Below are 17819 nucleotides of genomic sequence, written 5' to 3'. Positions count from 1 at the left end.
ATAAATTCGTGGAGTCGTTGCAGGAAAATATGTTCCATAAATCTGAAGTAAAATCAGCGACAGGGATCTCTGAGCATCGTCGAAAGAAATCCACCATGTCGAATAACCTGTACGTATCACCATGTTTGATCGGCAAATTTCAAAAGTGAGTTACAGGACTCGTATATAAATCAAAATATGTCAAACGCGATAAAGAATTTCAAATTAACCGCGTCGAATTACCGTGATCACGAGTAAGACAGCGGAAGTCGAAGAAAATTACTGTAATTAACCCATCAAGCGTCAACCCTTTTCTCCTTATACATATAATTCCATAGATTTTAATCGCTTTCAGTGTATTTAATCAAAAGATATTTTTAAAATACCTAATATGAAAGAATCCTCATCTGGAGGTCGTGATCGATGATACAAAATTTACATTTTCTTCTTATCGCTTCCTGGCATTAATAGCGGCACAAATGAACCAGTTCATTCTGTACTTGTTGCACGAATTAATTTTATAGGATTACCTATAGCTCTTTTATTATTAGGCTGGTGCATATGAAATGTCGTTTTTTAGAATAAAACTTTAACATCCCGTAGTTGCTTCGATAGCGATCCAAGTAAATCCAAGTAAATTCCGCATGAATCAATGCATTTTTCTAACGGTGAACTAGTTTCGTTACTTCAGATTTATAAGAGATATTAGCTGTAAGATTCTAATATTAGAAAATTCCCGAAATGGAGCTATTACAGTTTCTTTTAAAACAATTTCTGCATTAGAAAATATCTAGGTGAAATAGAGAAAGACTTTAATCTTCCCAACATAGTAAATTTACGCTTCCAACATCTTTCACGCCATTTTCTTCACAAATCTCATAAAAATCTCAAAAATATTCTGATTATTACAAGTACAGCTACATTTTAATCGCAAGTTTCCCCAATACTGAATATACCTGATTTATAATAAATGTCTTCCTCCTTGATGCGTTTGATAATTACTGCGTTGATAGATTAAAAGTAAATGGATAAGTTCGGCTCATCAAGTTCAAACTTGAAAGAAACGCGTATCACGTGCACCAATGTAATATGTAAAATTATATATTCTTATCTGAGATTTCAGATATGATTGATGAAGAAGCGAATAAAGTTAGCTTATTCAAATTACAAGTTCTCACAAAACATGAAATACCATTCATTAAACGTGTCTGACACGACGTACAAAAAGTTTTATCCATTTCTGAGAATACAAATTTTTAAGACGCTGATACTATAAATTGTTGCCTTTCAACCTAAACCGCTATCAATGGCAAGAATCGTTATAATCCTTCAAATGGAAACCACAGCTAATGGATTAGCGTGACGAATTAAACCTCAACATCGAGTTTCTTGGTCATCGTTACTCCATTCCGATTCATCCCAGGTTACATATAAATCCGGCTGCATATTGGCAGGAAATTGTAAAGTTTCATTATACTGGCTACATAGGCGACGTCCGTAATTCGAGTTCGAATGAATAATTCATGCAATTCGACGCGATTGTCGCCGAAACGGTTAACGCGACTCTTGCAAAGTTCTTTTCCTGTGTTCGGCCGACGTTCTCTCTATTCACTGTAATTTCTCGCAAATTGCTTGTCACGATGAATTAACCGATATCAGTCGGTTTGTGCGCGTTTTACCGACGTAACGGAAATAAATGTTCCGTAACGGTACGTATGTCAATCGTGGATGATCAAACGGTAGCACTGGATTAAAAGGCTCGTTTCATACTTCGTGGCTTCGTACTTTTCAACCCATTTGTGCCACACGTCCTGTTTTCTTTTGACGTTCTTATCTACAAAGTTAATTATAGGAGCAGCGAAATTATTCTACATGAACAAGTAGCTTCTGTATTGATGTGCTTTCACGGTAATCGTCAATTAATGGCCCTCCACCGTCACGGTTTTTACTTAAACTATATCGTGCAAAGTAATCGGAGAAACTTTGGCTCGTGGTTTTGAATTAGCGTACTCGATGTTTCGAAAACTCGTTTCTCCAGCTTATCCTTTTTTATCGCGTCGTTCGACTAACTTCTTGCAGTTAGTCCAGATTTATTAAAATGTCAAGCCGTGTAATTTCGAGTATAAGTGGGTTAAACGCGACCCCCGTAAACGATTCCAGCAAAGTAACAGGCACTCAACGAACGTAACGACGAACAAACGAGTCCGTGGAGAACACGCATCCACGCATCCGGCGTAACGACACCGTTGTTACTTTTACACGCAATCATTATCGTTCCAAGGTCTCAAGGAAGGAAGCAAAAGTCCAACTTCTCGAAAAGCTCGACCAATGCCGCAGACAAGGAATTAGCGAAGAAGAACAAAGCTGCTAAAGATACTAGATTAACCACGAACCTTCCTGACGATGCTGCGGTGCACTTTGGAAACTTTTATGGTATTCAAAAAAAATCGAACAAACCACGAGCTGGCAGAGTGAGAAGTCTTTTGGATTCTACTAGTCCATCATCCACTAGCTACAAACCAACGCCGAGACTAGAATTCACCAGGCAGATGGTTCAAAAGTAAGTGAATGAGGAAACACGATGAAATCTAGTGAGACCAAATTAAATTCTCGAGAGGCGACATCGATGATAATATGTGATAATATGAGATAATATATCGACTGTCGTGATAATATGAGAAAGTTTGAAACAAACCCGAAAATGTTCGTAGAAGATGCGTATTTGACGCAAGTATATATTTTGCAAAAATTTAGTACTTGAACAAGACGCATGCTTAGAAAGTATTTAAACAGTCCATTACTCGTTATATTAGTATGCCTGAACATTCAGTGGCATTATCTTTACCTTTGTTATATATTCAAGATGAGTATTTATACTGTATGTTAATTTCTTACTAAATATATGTTTGCAATTAATATCTTACTACTTCTATATACATTGTCAACTTGGTTTCAAGTTTGATCAATATTAGCACGATCGAGCATATCGTGCCTCGTTATAGTGCTAATGAAATCTCAAAATATTTTATCTAACACATACAATATGTACGGAACAATTTTCTATAATAGGATGAGTAAGAAAGTACATAAATATATTTGTGTGCCGCTATATATTCAGTTAAGACATGAGGAAATTGTATTGCGATTAATTCCCAGACTGGAACGAACAGCTGGTACGAAGGAATACGCGCGACAAGTGTCAGCCTTATTGGAGGAGACGGTCGAACCGGCGCATTTCAAGCTGCATTCATTGCCGACCGAGAATTCGATTCCGGATGGAAGATACAATCCCACGGGATTCCCGCTCTGGTACAAGGAACCTTATAAAATGCCGTTAGTATTCCTCCAGTTGGTTACGTCATTCCATCTATTTCGTTACCGGTGGGATTGCACGCATTACCAGAAAATAGGATAGACTCTGAACCACTATAATGAGTTTCTTTCTCCGTTGAAAATGAATAACGCGTGACACTAAATGGGAGGGACGATATCCAACATAATAGGATCGAAAAAGAAATCTTAAAAGGCTTGGATCGATACTGTCTTCTATTACTCTAGTACTCTAATATTCTAATGGACTTGAATTTTTAGGTTCGCCTCGGACGAGGTTTACAAACTTCTCAAGGAGAGGTTGGATAACGCCGAGGAAGGGAAGGCGAGAGATATTTTCAAAGAGGATTCTTCTGAGAGAAGTTCATTGGAAGAATGGAGCGAAGATGAAGAAGCAAGGTATGGAGAAGAAAATTTCCAAGACGATGGAGCGATAAACTTTCTAACGAGAGAAAGATCTTCGATGAATTTACTGTCTAATGGATCGTCTTCTGTAACAGAAGCGAAAGACACGGACTCCAAGGAAAGCAATCAAATACTTCTCGATAAGAAACCAAGCAAATTAGTCTCGTTCCAACAACGCTGAACTGTAAAGTGTTGTTGCTCGTGAGTACGTGAAAAATAAAAAGTAATTCTGAATATAAATAGAAACATGAATTTCCTGTATATTAACGAGCGCAACCAAGACGTAAAGTAGAATTCTCAGGCGATGCAATAATCCAAGAACTCGTAACAATGTTCGCTCGTTACCAGTATTCAGTATTTTTAAGCAGAAATAGACTAATTAGCATTTCGTTATTAATGATTCTACCGTTATCACAAGGTCTAAAGCGCGATAGAGAATATGTCTAGAAATTCATTTCCAACGCTAATTAGAAGCCTTGATTATTACTCGGTTGCATACTTTGTAATTATGGGCTAGCAGATTGGTGTGAATCTAACGCTGTCATGAATTCATTAATTAATGATGGAGATCTTGCGAAAGGACGAGAAATGTACTAGGTGACGAATTACCGGATACTCTACGTGCCTTACTTCCGTCTATTCCGACCTTCTCAATTCTAACGTTTCCTTTTTTACGTATTATCGTGATATAATAGGAATAAAAATGAAAATTCGCAGAATATTTTTCAATAACCTCTTAAGGGAATATCCATCAAAATTATCGCTTTGTCAAAATGAATTAAAAGAAACAAGAATAAAGAAAAAGATATGGGAACGTTTAATGGTGAAGAATTATAGTTGATATAAAAAATAATATAATACGGTATTATAAGGATAACGAATGATTCGACGTGGTTTCCCGTTTACTAAAAGAGGGTAGCATAACCCGAGCGGAGTGTTCGCATTGTTTTCGGTTCAGTGGAATTGCAAGAGGGCGCAGGATGGGGTCGGCATTTATCGATTATTCCGCCTACTAAGCCAAAGACGCTTTTCATGTACCTTTAACGCGATCGAAAATTAGATTTTCCTATCAAAGAGCATTTTAAGGAGGATAAGGAAGTAAAGCTGATCAATCATACTTCGATGAATTAAAAGGATAAAGAAACAAGAAAGAAGAACTTTGGAGCAGTTCTAAGAGGAAAACGTGATTTGTGTTTCCTTCTACGATTCAAATAGTCTGTTTTAACATTAGTAGTAGTATATACATTGATTTATTTCTTCGTGAAACTGTACAGAATGGTCCACAGCGAATCGGAGACTTATTAAATAAGTTACTTAACCATTGAGGCCATCAATTTGCTCAAGTATTGTATAACTGGGCGCATCGGATTAATTTACACCTGTGAAAAAAGGACATAGTCTGGTGAATATTATACGCAGTTCACCGTTCAGCGACACGAAAATCCATAGATCCATTCATAATCCAATGGAATCGGGCGAATGGCAGTTTGCATATCCGAGGTACTGAACTCTGTTGCATTTAGAATAAATCGCTATACAAAGCTTCAATTAAAAATCTATCCGCTTCTTCTATTGTTCCCCTCAAAGGAAATGTACGAGCAACCACTCCCATAAAGAGAAAAATTGCACTACTGCCCACTATCATGAGAAACTTGTTTCCCTCCCGATTGTTGAACATAATCCAAGGCTACTGAAGTACAGTAAAATATATTCATCAATTTTTGATAGATAATAATAAACGTTTTTCTGCATTTCTCTGTACTCCACGTAGTATGAATGTTTTTTTTTTCTTATTTTTTTTTCTATTTTTAGAGCTTAACAGGGTTAGCTCGCATCAGATTGATACTTTCGAGGCCTTCCCTAGGTCTTCTTCCATGAGTAATACATTTCCAGGGGTCGATTGACGCGCCAGAATTTGTCGTTCACCTGCCTTAACGTTTGAGATCCGCTTAAAACCACTAATTGACCCGGCGATGGTGCTATGTAAATGCAAAAATTCAATAGCCTATCTGATTCTGATAATTCTGTATCCAGATCCAACGTTAGCCGCATGGCCAGGTACTTGCTCAGATGATCCACTATAAAAATTAATAGGGATTATTTCTCCATCTTCTCTGGATAGCCTTCTTAGATCCGTACGATTTTTTCGAATATTCACCTGTCGCGTTCGCAGTCGTCTTGATGTACCGAATACTATTTTCCTTCAAAGCTTTTATAAGTGAATTATCTCCGGCCATTTCTGTAGGATGTGGTTTGAAGACGAGTTCGATTTCATTAAGCATTAAAGGTTCGCTCGGACCTTCACCCTCTGTGTCTACCATGGAATCACCACCACCGGTTTCAGCTTCTGCACTAGATGAGTCATTCTCGGAATTTTGTAAACTTTTCTGTCGTTTCGGAGGTTTGGGAATTTGATTTGCTGGATTCGGTGATGGCGTGGTAGAATTTCTGGATGTTGTACCTGTAAATTTGCGATTTTACTCACTACAGGCCCATCTATTCAGTCTATCCAAGCAGATACAGTAAAGCTATTACAAGCTACGTGTGACTAGAATGTTTTAAATTACCCCCACTACTATTATTTAAAGGTCCTGTTGTACTTTGAGACGAGTCACTTTGATTCGCAGCATTTGTAGCATTTGGTGTTGCTGGGGCACTTGCATTTTGTGAATTGTTATAGGATGTCGCGTTGCTAGCATTCTCTGACTCGTTAGCATTCTTCCTAGACCTCTGAGAACGATTCTGGCTTTGTAATTTGATCCCCTCTGTAATAGAATTTACCAGTGCAGCCTGTGAATGCGACTTGTTCAGTTTTGCCAATACTCTTTCTTGGTGTGCCTCGTACTCATCACGACTGGGATATATCTTAGAAATCAATAGATCAAAATTAGGATCTGGTCTGAGAGACCTCTTGGATACCAGTTTTTTCCTGCATGTCGGACATTCCTATAAACAGAATTTCACATCTTGCACATTTTCCAAAATCAACCTAACCTTTACCAATAATTTAACTCACTAATAGCCATCTCAAAATAAAAAATTAAAATCAGAATCACTGTCACAAAATAACTCACAAAAATCAATAAACAAAACAAATGAATTTCATTCAATATTCAAAACTAATAACTTATGAACTATCTTAGAGAATGAAGGATAAACACAACATTTTGCACTATCAAATAAAATAGAAATCTAAATTCAATAATCAACAGAACATTCTACTTCTCTAATTAATATCATCGAAATAAAGACAGAAACATTACACACTCAATATGAAGCGTCATTTACGGCACAGTTCAAAAAACGCGCTAAAACCATCGAATTTGACAAAAATAGATTGAAAATACGATCGCAATCTATTCTTCGTTAAAAAATTACCTCAACATTTGACTGCATAACTGATCTAAGACTACATATAAAAAGACAGAGTAGTATTTACATAAAAGCGTAATATATAGAAAAGAAGGAACAGTGACAGGATATTGACAAAGTGCTAACATCAATTTTTTAGTGTAACAAGAAGTATCTAGATACTCTTCGTCACGAGAGTAATCATATATTTAATAGTTATCGTCAGAACGATTCCGGAACATGTACGTACCTTATTACCACTCCTAAGTGCCGTAATAATACAATCGGAACAGAAACGATGTAGGCACTCCTTGGTAGTCATAGTCTTTTTAAGCATGTCCAAGCAAATTGGGCACATAAGTTCACTGTGCAAACTTCGTGGACTAACTGCGATTTCTGTATTGTCAGTAATGGCATCCTGAGGTGTACGATGAAGCTCATATAATGATAATTCCCAAGTTTTGTTCAGGCCGACTTGCTCCGCGGAAGCCATCTTGACTACATACAAGCCGTCAGCTGAAAAGCCTGTACACACTACATATAGCCATCTGAATTTCACTAACACCATCTTGCGGTATCCCCGTGAAGTTTTAAACGCGATTCCTGACAGTAAGTTAAAAAAGCGGGCGACTACGAAAAAAGTTGTCTATGGTGCTTTTCCTCGTTTCCTTTTCCTGGGTTTCTTTCTTTTGTTTTATCCGTACATGGCAGACTTTAATTAGCATAATAAATAGGTTCAGTCACAGTGGATACAGTGAGAGGTAATTGAACGCAGGACACAAGATGAAGAAATTAAAAGATTTAGAAAGGAAACGCTACAGTGGCGTATAAAAGTTTCTGACCAGAGAGATTTCTCACTTTATACTTTAAAAATGATATTCTTTTATTATTATTAAAAAGAATTTTAAGTAATGTTATACAATCATTTAACAGTGCTTGTGTATTACAATATTTTCTTAATCATACTCTTATACCCAAATATTATTTAAAATTCTTTTAGATATCATTTTTCGAATATAAAGTTAAAAATGTATTCTGATCGGAAATCTTTGTATGCCATATACATACAGATCTATAATCTCAGAAATAGAAGGAGGAAAGAATGGATTAAAAAGATACAAAATCCTCGACAAAAAAAGGCAATCCAGCAAACCACTGTGGGAAATTAGTATACATTTAACCACAGACAAGGTACATTTAAAGAAACCATTAAAGTGAAGGTCGATAAAGTGGGCCCCTGTTATTAAGCGGCGGGCGCATTCAAAGATATTTAATAATCCGCGATATAAGTTGATAAACTAATCGGTGCAGACGCTTGTCGTGCTTCGTAAATAACATTGGTCGACTCGACACTGTCCTTGCAACTGCAATTAACATTCGAACGAAAGTACGATCGTATGATCGTGGTGAATGAAGGAAGCGAAGAAAATACAGGCATAGAGGGCGGGAAGGCGCATAAGCGTAGGCAAAATATGTTTCCTCGTTATAAATAATATAACGGTATATAATACCGTCTAAGATGGGCGTAGCTCGGCCATCGCCGCATACGCGTTGGATACATCTTTCTAAGCGAACGAGTACAGAGGTGCAATCGCGCATCGATCTAACATGGCAAACTAGACCGACGAGACCCGAACTCCTTTTTTCCCTGACCTTAACTGTAGATAACCGTAATTGCGCCTGTCGGTGCTTATTGGGAAGACGTGTTTTATCACCTTTCTTCGACGATACGATCGGCGTCTTCAATCACTAGACCGAGTGTTATCCATCTTTTGCTACTGCTCGTTTCGACGGGCAAAAGAAAAATACTACGAAAAATATGCATATGTGTACGACTTACGTCAAATTATATCATTAGCTTCTTATTAATACGAGTATAGTTTCGATGCAAAACAGGCAAGTTAAAGAGTATATCGTAAGATAATGAGAAATCCATCGACAGATTTATGAAGTGATTTATAGGCATATGTAAGGAGCATTAAAAACGTTTATATAGAACTTGAAAAATTAGCTATCTCTAGACTCGTGATAGTTCAACGAACCTGGATATCTAAAACCATTAACATGCTGATGGCCTTTCGTATATACCTTGAAGATGTAAGGTGTGTTCATTCGTAAAAATTGGACTAAACATATTTTAATGTATGCGAAATTTATAGGTCAGTCGGCGAAGGTAATACGGGGCGACACCTTGTTCCACTTAACGGTGATCCTGCTCCGTCAACTTTTTAACTCGATTTAATTCTTTGCCTTTGGCGAAGGACGACGCATTAACCGTTCACCGTGTTCTCTTTCTCTCTGTCGTTCGATTGAAAAAAATCTAGGTTGAACGACGTGCTGGAAAATTGATATTTCCGATACTCTGTAATTCCATAATACTTTTCAACTGATATTAGGGATTTTATTGAATGAAAACTATCGATTTATTCCAGTTTCGATGGTCGGAGCGTGACGACAAAGAATTACAGCGAACAAGAGACAGGCTATTAGAAAACTATATAAAAACGGCCAGATTGCTACATTGACATGCTTTCTAGCGGACAATCTTTCTCTCGCGAAGCTTACGTAATTCCCAGCCACGATCTCCCCGTGTACTGCCTACATAGCGATGCCAAACCACGGTCACACGGGTATTATAGATATTATAGTACGGTTTACGTATCCTTTTTGTGCATGCGCTTCTTCTCATGGAATCGTATCTTCATTTTACGTAAGCTCGCGGGGAACGCCCATCGGGCTAACTCTTCCACTGTAATTTTCGAACAATATCTTTTTATGGTGCCGATTCACTATGCTTCCGGTACAAAACCTTGTAATCTTTGGATTCCTATTCACGATATTCATCACGTGATAATTTTGAAAACGTTCGAGGTAAATCGCGTGTAAGAAGCTCCGCGTAGACTCTCCAAATGGACCACGGTGAAACGTTTTATAATCGATCGTTCCGAAGCGATCGACGTGAAAGGCTATCGATCCCATCGGGGAACGTTACAAAACAACCAACAACGCGATCTTCTTCGCGCGCGTTTTAATACAGAAGCGATCTGTGCTCGATGATTCGATGGTAAAAGCTTTCATTTAGTTTCAGTTAATGCTCCGATGATCCGTTTGCATGACTGCGATATGCTACTGTACCAGCATGATAATAGCAAGATAAAATAAAAAAAATAGAACGGAACGTAAAAGTCAGATCGATGTAGAACCAAGAAAATTTAATAGATTAACCAATCTCATTCCAATAACCTACGGCGATATATTTGTATGGAATTAAACTTCAATATATAAAAGTATATCGATGAATGCTCCAATAGTTTCTTAATATGACAACAATTTGCTATTGGGCCATTATAATAATTACATCTTACAATAGAACTCTCATTGGTAGAATTCACTCATCCGAGCATAATAATATTAACTCTAATTATACCTGCATAACACACGTATAAACTGTTTGTATCCTGACAAAGTCAAATCTCTATTGTATAGTTCTGTTGTAGAGGATCTGTTGCTGTTATTCCGAGGATTCGAAAGCAAAAGCTTTGATTTAGTTTCGGTGAATGCTTCAACGATTCGTTCGTTCGCCGGACAACGATTTGCTACTGTAAGACGGTAATAATTATTATTTCCTTCTCGACTTCCTTGTTCCTTACATTGCGCAAGCATCCGGAAGGAGCAGTGTTCTTGCCGCTTGATACATGGTTACAAGTATCCGTTCAGCCCAGGTCAAGCGTGAATCTGACCCAGAAGAATCACCGTACACGGTGGATCCATCCTGACCCATGGATTAACCAGCAGCCACGTTTTACGCTTCCTACGAGACGATCTCTCGCAACCGGAAAGGTCACTACCTCGCGTGAAAGGATCGAGCTTTCATTCACGACACGATTACGCAAAGGTTACGATCAGTTATCAAATGAAAATGAAGTTTTAGCTTGGGGGACATACTTTGCGCGGTTCTAATACGAAGTATCAATAAGCTGGTTCTGTCTTTACGTTATTTCGATTTGATCTAACACGATTAAAACGGCGTTTCCTTAAAAACTTCTATTTGAATTTCATTCATATTCGAAGCGTTACATTTTCATGTATTTTTCGGTATGCCTACTTTTCTTAGATCTGTACTCTGACTTTGCTTTATGTTTCTTCCCTGGAATTTAACGACCGGCTGTCAAGACCGTTTTCTTTTTTTTTTTTTTTTTTTTATTCTTATATTATCCTCTACTCTATAGGAGAATTGTATAAGAGCCATTCGGAATAAAGGGAACATTGAGTGCCTGTAATTTTCTTCAATGTATTAAATTATAGGGAATTCTTAATTTCAGTCTTTCGTTTGACGTTTGAAATTACTACTTAACCGTGACTTAAAAGTGAAATCTCTTACAGGCAATTGTCTCTATAAATTTATGAAACAAAAAACATGCTCAAATAAATGATCGCAGTATAGCAGGCTTTAAACATGGAATTCACTTTATAATAAAAAAAGGCATATAATCATATAAATCTTATGCTCTATTGTATACGATCGAGCAACCAAACAAATTAAATACGTATGGAGGAAATCAGTATAGCAGGTTCTAAAGAACATAAAATTTATTTTACGATTAAAAAAATTGCGTACAGTCGTATAAATCTGACGGTGCATTGTATACAATTGTAATAACAGAGAGGCCTTGAAATTTTTAGATTATTCCTAAGTGGATCATATAAATAATCAAGAGCTCCGGTTCCACCTTGTTAACAATGTAACAGAGTTGAAAAATGCGACCACTTGAATCTATAATTACGATCACACATTTGCAGCAATGAATGGAAAAACGATGAACGATAACGTATAGAAGAAAACAAAGAATCAGAGTTGCAATGCGACTTTACGAGCCAAATCGCTGCGACGTGCGATAATAATTGCAAGACCCATCTCATTAGTACGTTCATAGCGTTTCCTTGTTCCCGACATTGCACAAGAAGCCGGAAGTAGCTACGGTTTCTTTTCACCGAATGATACACGAGTGCAATCGCTTATCTTGTGCACCGAACACGGACTGATCTGTTTTGGTTAGAGATTCGCAACGTTCTATTCAATCTAGAGATACATTACCGTCCATAAGTATTTCGATACTTTGAAATTACTACATTCTAACAGCTTACAAAGCCATTCAAATACTTGCAGAAACCTCTTTTATCAATATGTATACGTAGGTCTGAAATTTCATGTTGAAATTTCAAGATTATATTGGTAAAGTTTAAAACAAATACACGAAAGTTATAAGATACTTAGTACAAGTATATATATTTCATAGAGACCATAAAAGCATTTAAACAGTTAATTATTATTTTTTTATTAATACAATGTTAGCAGTAAATATCCTGTAATTCCATACACATTTTCGTACTGGTTTCAAATTTGATTAATGTAATTATGGCATTAGTTTCTCATTATAGCGTTAAGGAAACTTTAAGATGTTTTATATAACATATACCTATACCCATATTTGTAAAACTATACTTATAAAATACTTATGAACGATAATGTACAAGTAGACTATTTTATGTTTTCGGTGTTAGGATTGCACGGTAAAATATGGTGTTTAAGCCGAAAACCTGTTGGTCCCGCTACGAGATTTACACGGGTTATTAGTACTCGTCAAATAGAAAACTCGATCTACCGTCACGATAGTCACTAACACCACGGATATTACCTTATATTTATATACATAGATTGTGTCGATTTTATAATCTTCGATTGCATAACACGGCAGTGCAATTACCGTAAATCATTAGCTTCCCGAGAATCTTCGATTAAGGAACATCGCATGAATCCAACTAGATTAGCGCGAAATTGAAGAATCAATTTTTGTTCGAAGTCAAAATGGCATCAAGGTTGAACATAGGGTTGAAGGCAAAATGACATAAGGTTAACAGATAAAGTTATTAAAATATTCAGTGATAAAGAAGAAACACTTGTCGAGAAAGATTAAACGATATATTATCGCCTTTTCACGTTCGATATCGTGAATCGGAAAGATTGATGAATCTCAATGACTAATAAGTGACAGTCTCTGCAAAGAATAATAAATCGCTTAGTGAAAATAACGTTTTTTCTTCGGGGGTTTCCTGCTTCGTTGATTAAAGGGGTCTTTCTCGCGTGTCTGTTACAGTGCAGACCCATTTTCAGTCGTGAAAACCACGCTTCTTGCCAATTCTATCCCGCACCGGTACTTGATTACCTTTCATTAGAAAATCACAGTAAAATCAACACGACCTGGGTACTAACGGATTTCATCTTCGGTGAAAACTAACAAACGCGGTAACATTCATTTTTTTTCTTTTTGTAAATTCACTTCGAGAATGATAAGGATAATCTCTCGCATATTAAAACGAACCAAATCTATCCAACTCACTCGCAGGATGCGAATTACGCAGCGAGGAAGTATCTATTTTGCGAGCCGTCTTATTAATGTTCCGAGGATGTTTCGCGATGAAGAAGACTCGTTTGGAATTTCACCTTTTACCTCGACGTTCCAGCGCAATTCAGACGATGCCTGTAAATCGAGAGAACCGCGATCGACGCCGGCTTCCCCTTCGAATAAACATTCTTCAACAAACCAACGAACAATTTACTTTCACCCTTAATCCAACCACCAGGTTCGAAATCAGTTTCCTATTACACGCCCATCGCGTTCCTTTTCCCCAATGAAAATTACAAACTCATGAACACTGAAAAAATCACACGGCAATTTACCCGATCGTTTATCTCGATCTTATCAGGCTTGTCGATCTTCACAGAAGATCCACAGAAATTTCTATCAGTTGCTTCTCATTTCTTCTATTAATGATCTAGCAGTGAAATAATGTGCAGAAATTGCGCAAACGCAATATTGTACATACTTTACAGAAGCTCGTTACATCAATCAGAGATATGCAAAAAATCGCATGAATAAGTAAGAGCTAAACGAACTTATCTATGAGTCTTCCAATTTCTTTAAACATGTAATTGCACAATTATGGTGGTAAGAGAAATAGTGACGAAAGGAATATTAAATAAATTCCTGGAATCCTCTGTCGTAGACAGATGTTAAAAAACAAGATTCAATAACATACACGCTTCTATCAGGTTTAACTTTCATACAACAAAAAATCCATTTTACATTCTGAAAGTAGGAAATGTGATACGGCAAGCAATGTCCAGAGTTCAACTTGACGTAAGATTGCAAGTGATTCATATTTCTGTATCAAATTAAGTTTTAATGCAGAAGATATTTTTTATGGATGTACTAAAATAGGAAAGAATGATACAAGACATCCAAAGTTCATTTTGCCCTAGAACTACAAAGGATTAATAGATTTACCAATAGATCTATCGATTAATAATAAATTTACCAATGTAATTTCAATAACCTGCAAAGATATATTCGTATCAAATTAAACTTCAATACAAGAGAATATATCTTATACGTTGGAAACAAAAGAATAAAAAATTCAAATCAAAGTAGAACCACGGTAGAACCACGAAAGGTTAATAGATTAACCAATTTCCTTCCAATAATCCACGTTGACATAATTGTATCGAATTAAGCTTCGATACAGAAGAGTATACATTTCTCATTTGTTAAAAGAATAAAACAAAGTATAAAGTTCAGATCTACGCAAAACTGCGGAAGGTTAATAGATTCATCAATATAGTTTCAATAATCTACATCGACGTATGTGTAATCAATTAAACTTCAGTATAAAAAAGTACATATATCTTGTATCTAAAAAGAAAAAAGAATAAGTCGAAAGATGAAACTCAGTCGACCGTAAAGCCATAAAAAGTAAATAGATTAAACAAATAACCTACATTGCCATACGTACCTTTGTATCGAATTAAGTTTCAGTATAAAAGACTACATACGTGTATATCTCACATATCAGAAGAAAAGGATGCAACGAAATGTAAAGTTCAGATGTACGTAAAATCACGAAAGATTAATAAGTTAATTTCGTTTTAATGACCGAATAACTGTCGAAAATAGAAAGAGCGGAACGAAATGTAAAGTTCAGATCAACGTACGACCATGAAGGGTTAGTAGATCGAGGAAGCTGACCCAGTGAATCGATCCCTTGTTTACGCGTATTTGATGCGACCTACAGGGCACGGGTGCGACGTAGGTCGTGGCTTGACCCACACGCGGTTCGTGAATTCTCTTGGACGTTGGTGGCGACCGCGAGGCGGGATGTGGAGGAGCTTCGTTGGAGAGAGGCGATGCTCACACGTGCACCTCGGGGCATTCACGAGTTGGCAGTCGGCTGTTGAAACCCGCCCGGTGAATGCCTCTGCAGCCTCTCGTGCAAGGATTTTTACCGACCTTTCGATACATACCTATGGGGTCCGCGTACACGCGCCAATTTCCAACCTACGTCAGAAAATATATAATTAGCGAACGCCCGCCGCTTCGAGAAAGGAGGAACACGATTGAAAACCAAGTGTGTGGTAAACGTCGGCGGCAGTGACGCGTGACACAGACGTCGAAGAAAGTGAAATGTGATTCTCCAGTGGACAGGAAGTTGTAAGACGGATTCGGACATTCGACAAGTTTCGCTCGATTTTAGAGCTAACGTTTTTTTACGTTTAACACAGACGCGCGTTCGAGAGAAATTCAGTACAATTAAAACGGCGACACGCATCAGCGAGGACCTCGTACGAGACCGTTCGAGCGATCGAAATGCGTAGATTATGGTTCAAGTAGACGGCTTGTGACGACTCGTTGTGTTGGTAAATATTACGATACAAATAGCATCGGGAGATATTGCTATATTTATACCATGAAATTTGATTTATTATGAATCGGATTCGTGTATAAGAAGAATGTATGATCTATTTATTAAAGAGATAGAATCATTAGCGATCTCGGTCGTTTGAGAGAAAACAAGTTGGACAGTACTACGGATAACAGTTCTAAGAAAGAAAGAAAGAAAGAAAGGCGTAAGAAATCGATTGCCTTAAACGGAGGAAAAATGCTCCCTGCGTCGGAATGAGCTCGTAATGCAGCGTAATAACGGTTTCAACGATTTTTCGCGTGTCAGTGGATCACTAGGTTTTCTAGCCATACCGTCTGGCTGGGTTTTTGCAAAAGTTCACAGAGGTTCCGCTCGTCGCGTCATTCGTCATTCATCGATTAATCAATTCCTCTTTTAATACTTGGTGCGAACAGCGTTTACTTTCTTCGGACAAATTGATTCATCCAACTGTTCATTAGATTCTTATCGCTGTAAATCGGCATGGAACGATAAGACGTCTCGATTCGTTCCGCGTGGTACGTGTGCAATCGTGAATCGTTCGAAATTTCCATCGGGACGCCGTTATATCGATTTGAAAGAAATTTGCACGACGAAAGGTCTAATGTGCCACTGGATAAGATGAATGGCTGTGGACGTTCGCGACAGGACGCGTTTCGAAGGAACTCGTTCTTTTCCATCCGAGTGCGCCAACGGGGGCCGTACATGATGGCAGTACACGAGCAACAAGTATGGGAATCGTCGAGCCACCGACTACTGTGACACTAATGACGTTAACGACACGAAGATAATATGTCGCGTGAATCGTAGCAAGGACGCGTGTACCGGTATCAGTAACGAGACTATAATTGTACCCGTAGAGCGAATTACTCTAATTAATGAAGTCGTAATTAAGCGAAAATTAAGATTCAACCGAACACGATCCGAGGGTGCACGTGTAAGTGCATCGATGACATTATGCAATCAAGGTACTGTTCGTATGTCACCCGATAGAAATGTACAAATAACGATATAGAAATCGCTTAAACGATCACGTGTTAAGGTCGTGGGGATAATTTATGGATTTGCATGTCGAGATATGTTAATAAAGTTACGAGGACGTGCTTTTAACGTTTCCGCCGATGGTGAAAGAAGGGTAGACACACGCGGCTAATTTATAAATGCACCCTTCGAGGGGTCAGCCAAGCCTGTAATTACGCAAGTACGAACACACGCTGGTGGAGGCAAAGACAATGCAGGAGATAGCGTGATATCGGTGAGACATCGCGCGAGAAAAATTCCTCATTGTCCAAGGAATGTGGGCGTATCACGCGAGATATCTGATCGATAAGGAGAAAAATCTTGCGAGCAAAGAGGATTACAAAAAGCACTCTGTACGCGGTGCATATCGTTAATGTATCTCGTAGCGTTAAAACGAATTAATCTGAGAAAATAGAAGGGAATCTATGAAACTATAAACGAATGAAATAAAGAGAATAGAAGAAACTCTATAAAGGTATGAAATAAGAAGAAACTAGAGACAAGTGCTTTCTTACCTTACTTCGTATGATCGCAAATTGTGAAAGTTTATTTTTATCGAAATTTCAGACCTTCTTTGAGAACTGATTAAAGCAATAAAAGTCAAGATAAATAAAAAATTGCACGTCGCAAAATACTGACAACTGATAAAATGGGGAACACAAGATCGCAGCCTTGCCAACGAAGCAAGTCGCTTTACCTATTCTACCTTATCCATAGAACGTGGAGTATTGTAACTGATCATCGAAAGGAACATGGTCGCTCCGATGATGCCGATCGAGAATCTGATTTATCATCGAGGTGCAGCGGATGCAACACGTGTGATTACGGACAAGACAGTCTTACTTTCGATAGGTAAGTCAGTTTTCTATTATATCACGGATAATGAAGGAAAGTAAGGAACCGTATATAAATGCAAGGAAGGTATTTAATGAATTGTTTAGTGATTTATAGAAGAATAT

General features: G+C 37.6%; 3 protein-coding genes across 4 annotated transcripts in view; 2 read left to right on the top strand and 1 right to left on the bottom strand.

Moving 5' to 3' along the window:
- The first annotated feature begins 2077 nt into the window (after positions 1–2077).
- On the top strand, positions 2078–3960 carry LOC126923664 (uncharacterized). The gene is made up of 4 exons (XM_050737348.1): positions 2078–2089; positions 2151–2539; positions 3136–3312; positions 3571–3960. Exons 1-4 carry the CDS (start codon positions 2078–2080, stop codon positions 3893–3895), a joined length of 903 nt encoding a protein of 300 aa, XP_050593305.1. The 3' UTR covers positions 3896–3960.
- A 973-nt stretch (positions 3961–4933) lies between these two features.
- LOC126923370 (E3 ubiquitin-protein ligase RING1) lies at positions 4934–7648 on the bottom strand. Its single transcript, XM_050736761.1, has 4 exons — positions 7316–7648; positions 6282–6660; positions 5873–6175; positions 4934–5792 (listed from the first exon to the last, which is right to left on the bottom strand). The coding sequence occupies exons 1-4, from the start codon at positions 7631–7633 to the stop codon at positions 5575–5577; spliced, it is 1218 nt and encodes a 405-aa protein (XP_050592718.1). The 5' UTR covers positions 7634–7648; the 3' UTR covers positions 4934–5574.
- Positions 7649–15299: 7651 nt separating this feature from the next.
- LOC126923356 (uncharacterized) overlaps positions 15300–17819 on the top strand; it is a 50450-nt gene continuing 47930 nt past the window's right edge. The window contains exons 1-2 of one of the 2 annotated variants that reach the window (XM_050736726.1): positions 15300–17335; positions 17428–17712. In XM_050736726.1, coding sequence (XP_050592683.1) covers positions 17510–17712 — 203 coding nt within the window. In that variant the 5' untranslated portion in view covers positions 15300–17335; positions 17428–17509. Of the gene's footprint in view, positions 17713–17819 lie in introns of both variants that reach the window. The other variant, XM_050736725.1, reaches the window with a different exon arrangement.

This window comes from Bombus affinis, chromosome 13 (assembly GCF_024516045.1).
Source record: "Bombus affinis isolate iyBomAffi1 chromosome 13, iyBomAffi1.2, whole genome shotgun sequence".
Classification (NCBI taxonomy): Eukaryota; Metazoa; Arthropoda; class Insecta; order Hymenoptera; family Apidae; genus Bombus; species Bombus affinis.
This window is presented reverse-complemented; position numbering and strand designations above follow the sequence as displayed.